Source organism: Gracilinanus agilis, unplaced genomic scaffold (assembly GCF_016433145.1).
Source record: "Gracilinanus agilis isolate LMUSP501 unplaced genomic scaffold, AgileGrace unplaced_scaffold56381, whole genome shotgun sequence".
In the NCBI taxonomy this organism is placed as follows: domain Eukaryota; kingdom Metazoa; phylum Chordata; class Mammalia; order Didelphimorphia; family Didelphidae; genus Gracilinanus; species Gracilinanus agilis.
The window spans coordinates 1-4,563 of record NW_025391778.1 but is presented as its reverse complement, the minus strand read 5'-3'; the positions used below and the strand labels follow the sequence as shown (position 1 = coordinate 4,563).

Below are 4,563 nucleotides of genomic sequence, written 5' to 3'. Positions count from 1 at the left end.
CCACTGCCCTAGCCCCGCCCCACTGCCCTAGCCCCTCCCCTCTGTCCTAGCTCCTCAGCCATCATCCCCAGGATGCCTGCCTGGCCCTTTCTCCGGGCTAAACCTCTCCTCCCTCTTAAAGCTGCCTCTTTGTGTTCCTGGCACACTTCATTTGTGCTTCTCCCTCTCTCGGTATCCCTCGGGCCTGGCGTGGGGCTCGGCGTCCAGCAGCTGCTGAAATAAATGCTCGTTATGGGCGGTGGTGGAGGAGAAAGCGGGCTGGCTCTGGAGCTAAAGGGCTCGGCTTCGAGTCTCATCCCCAACGCTTCCTACTAGTGTAGCGCTGGGCCAGTCGCTGCCACTTATTCGAACCTCAGTTTCTCCAAATGAAAAATGAAAGCGTTGGCCTTGGCGGTTTCTGAGGTCCTGAGGCTCTAACGTCGGAGAACCCAGGGCCCATCCTCCGGGGATTTCTCCAAACCCTCCTGGCCTTGTTTTGCTTCGTAGCCGGGTCCCCATTGGGACAATCAGGTCCCGAGGGGTTCCCCCGTCTGACTAATGGAAGCGGGGCTGCTCTGAGGCTTGGTTCCCCAGGATCCCCTCCTCCTAGAGTTTGGGGTGCGGGGGGGGGCACAGCTCCCGCTCCTCCTTCCCCAGGGCCGCCTCTCCCCGATGACCCTCCATCTAGCCTCTAACGTCATTTTCACCTCGTCTCCCCTTCAGACTGTGAGCTCCTGGAGGGCACGGATGGATTTTTGCTTCTCTGTATCCCCAGTGCTGGCACATAGTAGGTGTTAATCATGGCGGACCAGTTGTCTACCGGGACCTTTCAGGAATCTATAGAGTTTGATCTGGCTCTTCAGCCTGTGTCCTTCCAATTAAAATGGTACAATGTTAACCCTGCTCTGGCTCTGGGGTCTGGGTTCTAATCTTGACTAACTCAGTGCCTGGGTAACAGGAAAATCATTTTCCTTCTTGTCTTCAGTTTCTTCCTCTGACCAGTGAAGGTTCTGGACTAGAAACCCTCTAAAGTCTCTTCTAGCCCTAAGTCCTGGTCAGTCATTCGATCAATCAATCAACATTTATTAAGCACCTACTATGTGCCAGGCACTATACTAAGCCCTAGGGATACCAAAGGGGCATGAGACAGTCAGCTTCTTACATCCAATCTAGCAGAAGACAAGAAAGGAAAGGAGGATGCTCCCCTCTCTGTTTGGGGAAGGTCAAACTGGGAAATGGTGGGACCTTGTTTCTGGACACCTGGACCTTGCCTCTCTCTTGTTCTCCCTCGGAGGTGACACTCCCTTCACTTCCAAATGCCTCCTTCCCCAGGACCTTGGACTTTGCTGGCTGGGACTTAGAGGCACAGAATGACTCCATCTAGATCCAATCCTTCAGAGGCTTAGCATTACAGACCAGCCTGTCCAAACCCTGGGAGGTCACAGTTAGAAGGGAGCCAGGCTGGGATTCAAACTCAGGTCCTCTCATTCCAAATCTGGTGCTCTCTCTCTCCTGAGCCTTTATTGTATAGGCTGAGGCAACAAAGGCCCAGAGAGAGTGACTTACCCAAGGTCATACAGAGCTTTAGGTGTGATTTCTCCCACTCATGAATGCTTATTTGCAGAGTGAAGAGCCCTAAAACCCAAAGAGAATCCTAGAGATCATCCAGGCCAGCTCCTTCACTTTACAGATGAAGAAACTGAGGTCTGGAGAGGTAAATGATTTGGCCAAAGTCAGACAAGCAGATCAGAGTCAGTTTTTATACTTGGGTCCTCTGATTTGAAATTCAGGTTTCTCTCTCTCTCTCTCTCTCTCTCTCTCTCTCTTTCTCTCGCTCTCTCTCTCTCTCCCTCTCTCTCCCTCTCTCTCTCCCTCTGACTGTCTTTCTTCTCTCTGTCTCTCTGTCTCTGCCTCTGTCTTCCTTCTCTCTGTTTCTCTCTTTCTTTTTCTCTGTCTGCCTCTTTCTCTGTTTCTCTGTTTCTATCTCTGTCATTTTTTTTGAAAATCCTACTTTCTGTCCATACTAAGTATCAGTTCCAATGCAGAAGAGTGGTAAAGTCTAGGCAGTGTGACTTGCCCAGGGTCACACAGCTAGGAAGTGTCTAGAGGCCACATTTAAACCCCGGACGGTCTGTCTCCAGGCCTGGTGCTCTATCCACTGAACTACCTAGCTGCCCTTCCACACTACTGCAGCCTCACTGGGAATTTGAGAGATTCTGAGGGGCTGGACTGGGCTGGGTGGGAAGGATGGTTCCTGCCCTCTCTCCTATCACGCAGTATAGGCTGCTGTCTATAATGTTTTCTTATATCATCACAACAACCCTAAGAGGTAGATGCTATTATTATCCCCAATTTACAAATGGCAAACTGAGGCAGGTAGCAGTTAAGTAACTGGTCCCAGGTCATTTTTACAGCTAGTAAATGTCTGAGGCAGGACTAGAACTCGGGTCTCCCTGCATTGAAGTCCAGCACTTTGTTTTGCCTCCAGGTAGGGTGGACCCTCTTGGAACCTCTGTCCATGTAGACCTCCCTTCACTTACCAGGTAGGCAGCTTCCCTCATGAACTGCTTGGCGGGCTGCTTCCAGATGGCAGGGACGGTGAGTACCCAGCGGATGGCGTTCCTTTCTGGCAGGGACGGGCACTGCTCTCTGAGCTCCTAGATTTCGGTCAAGGAGTTTGAGGGAGGAAAAGAGAATAAGAGCACATAGAAGAGAGGCCGTATAGCTCAACCCTTTTGTTTTACAGATGGGGAAACTGAGGGGAGGGAGGGAGAAGGGGCTTGCTTCACTGCTAGCAAGAGGCCGAGCTGGTCTTCAAATCCAGGTTCTAGGTGGGGTTCCAGGGCCGCCTGCGTTTGATGTTCCCATTTCCCCTCCGGCCTCTCCCTCCACCCAGATTTTCCAGCTGGAGAGCCTGGTTCCTGTTCCCTGGGAGAGGGAGGACCTCAGCATCCCTGACTGCAGCTGTGGGGACTGGAGTCAGACACAGGAAGGACTTTCCCTGGCTGGATGGGAGAATAACCGTAAGAACAGGTGCACACTGATGAGTTTCTGGCAGTGCTGACATACGTGTGTGCCTGCATGCATTTGTGTGCAGTGAAAAGAGCCCTGGATTCCGAGCCTGGGGACTCGGGTTTTTCAGTCACTTCCTATCTGTGTGAGTGACCCTGGGCAAGTCACTTCTCTTTTCCTTGCCTCCGCTTCCTCATCTCTAAAATGGGCATGATAGTGGTGCCTACTTCCCAGGGTTGCAGTGAGAATCAAATGAGATGATACCAGTAAAGTGCTTGGCAAACATTAAAAGCAATAATTATATTATCATAATTGAGTCTCCCATCAAACCTGTGAGATGGTGGCTGTTAGCATCTCTATCTTACCAATGGGAATTGATGTTAAGTGGCTTGCCCAAGGTCACTCAGCCAGTAAGTGGCAGACAATGCTTCTAAAAATGGGAGTCTGGTAGGTCAATGAATTATCTTACTGAAGAAGACATAGGGTCAGAGAACTAAAGGCATGCCTGCTGTCAGGAAGCAGGATTTGAACCTGTGGCTGTATACTCTGAATTACATCATGCTTAGAAAGCCCCTTAAAAGACATTCTCTTTATTCTTTCAGCCCCTTTTCCCCCATCCATCCATCCATCTCTGTTTGGGCTGATGTCTGGAGACAGGGGAATGGTCAGGATGACCTCTGGGGGGCGGGTCAGTGGGAGGAGTCTGTGTTAAGAATCCAAGGAGGCATGGCTCTCGGTTGGGGTGGGGGTCATGAATGGGAGGACTGAGGACCTGTGATATCTCTTTCCCTCCACTCCCCAAGGCCCCAGGCTGGCGGGGAAGGGTCACCTGCACAGCATGCTTCTTGAAGAACCGCAGAGCGTGGGCAAACACATCTAGGGCAGGCATCTTCTTGCCATTCACGGCCTCTAGCTCTGTCTTCATGGTGAGGTCCTGGTGGGGTGGCCAGTCAGGCAAAGTCAGGGAAGGGGATAGAGGTGGGTGAGCTTCTAACTCCTCTAACTCCACAGAGCACCCCAGCTTCCCCACTTCACTCTCTGCCCCACCATTCCCTCATTTCTCAGATTTTTTTCCAATGGGTCCACTGGCCCATCCTCACTCCTTCGCCTCTCCCCTCCATGCTCCCTTGTGCCCTTCCATTGCTCTCTCTCTCACACACCAGAGAGGCCTCCTTCTCACTCACTTCTCTGCTTCTTCTCCCCACCTTCTCGGGGCCCTTCACCCCTCCTCCTAATTCTCCTGCCACCCCTTTCTCAGCATCCCCCCTTCCCACCCTCTCCTCCCAGCTCACGCTAGCGCTGTGGATTTTCATCTTGAACTTCTCAAAGTAAAGCCAGTCTCGAGCCTCCTCTGGGTCCAAGTCATGGTAGTAGTCCCTGGCTGTGTAGCCAAAGCTGTGGAAGGTGCCCTCCGGGGTCAGCAGCAGGCTGGTGGGTGTCTTCTGGTGGGCCACGCCGGGGTCTCCACCCTCCCACTTCCTGGGGTGGGATAGAGTCCAGTCAGGCTGGTCCAGCCCAGGCTCTGACACCATCTGCTCTAGTCTCTGCTCCTACGTTCTGTTGGCCTTCTTC

General features: G+C 52.4%; 1 protein-coding gene across 1 annotated transcript; it reads right to left on the bottom strand.

The window, feature by feature from the left end:
• Positions 1-2,105: 2,105 nt before the first annotated feature.
• On the bottom strand, positions 2,106-4,557 carry LOC123256150 (heat shock 70 kDa protein 12B-like). The gene is made up of 3 exons (XM_044684834.1): positions 4,284-4,557; positions 3,821-3,925; positions 2,106-2,636 (listed from the first exon to the last, which is right to left on the bottom strand). The coding sequence occupies exons 1-3, from the start codon at positions 4,521-4,523 to the stop codon at positions 2,394-2,396; spliced, it is 588 nt and encodes a 195-aa protein (XP_044540769.1). The 5' UTR covers positions 4,524-4,557; the 3' UTR covers positions 2,106-2,393.
• Positions 4,558-4,563: the final 6 nt, after the last annotated feature.

Coding starts and splice junctions, on each gene's coding strand:
- LOC123256150 (XM_044684834.1), bottom strand. CDS start 4,523: ATGGTGTCAGAGCCTGGGCTGGACCAGCCTGACTGGACTCTATCCCAC. Junction 3,926..4,283: donor TGAAAATCCACAGCGCTAGC/GTGAGCTGGGAG, acceptor CCACCCCACCAG/GACCTCACCATGAAGACAGA. Junction 2,637..3,820: donor TCAAGAAGCATGCTGTGCAG/GTGACCCTTCCC, acceptor ACCGAAATCTAG/GAGCTCAGAGAGCAGTGCCC.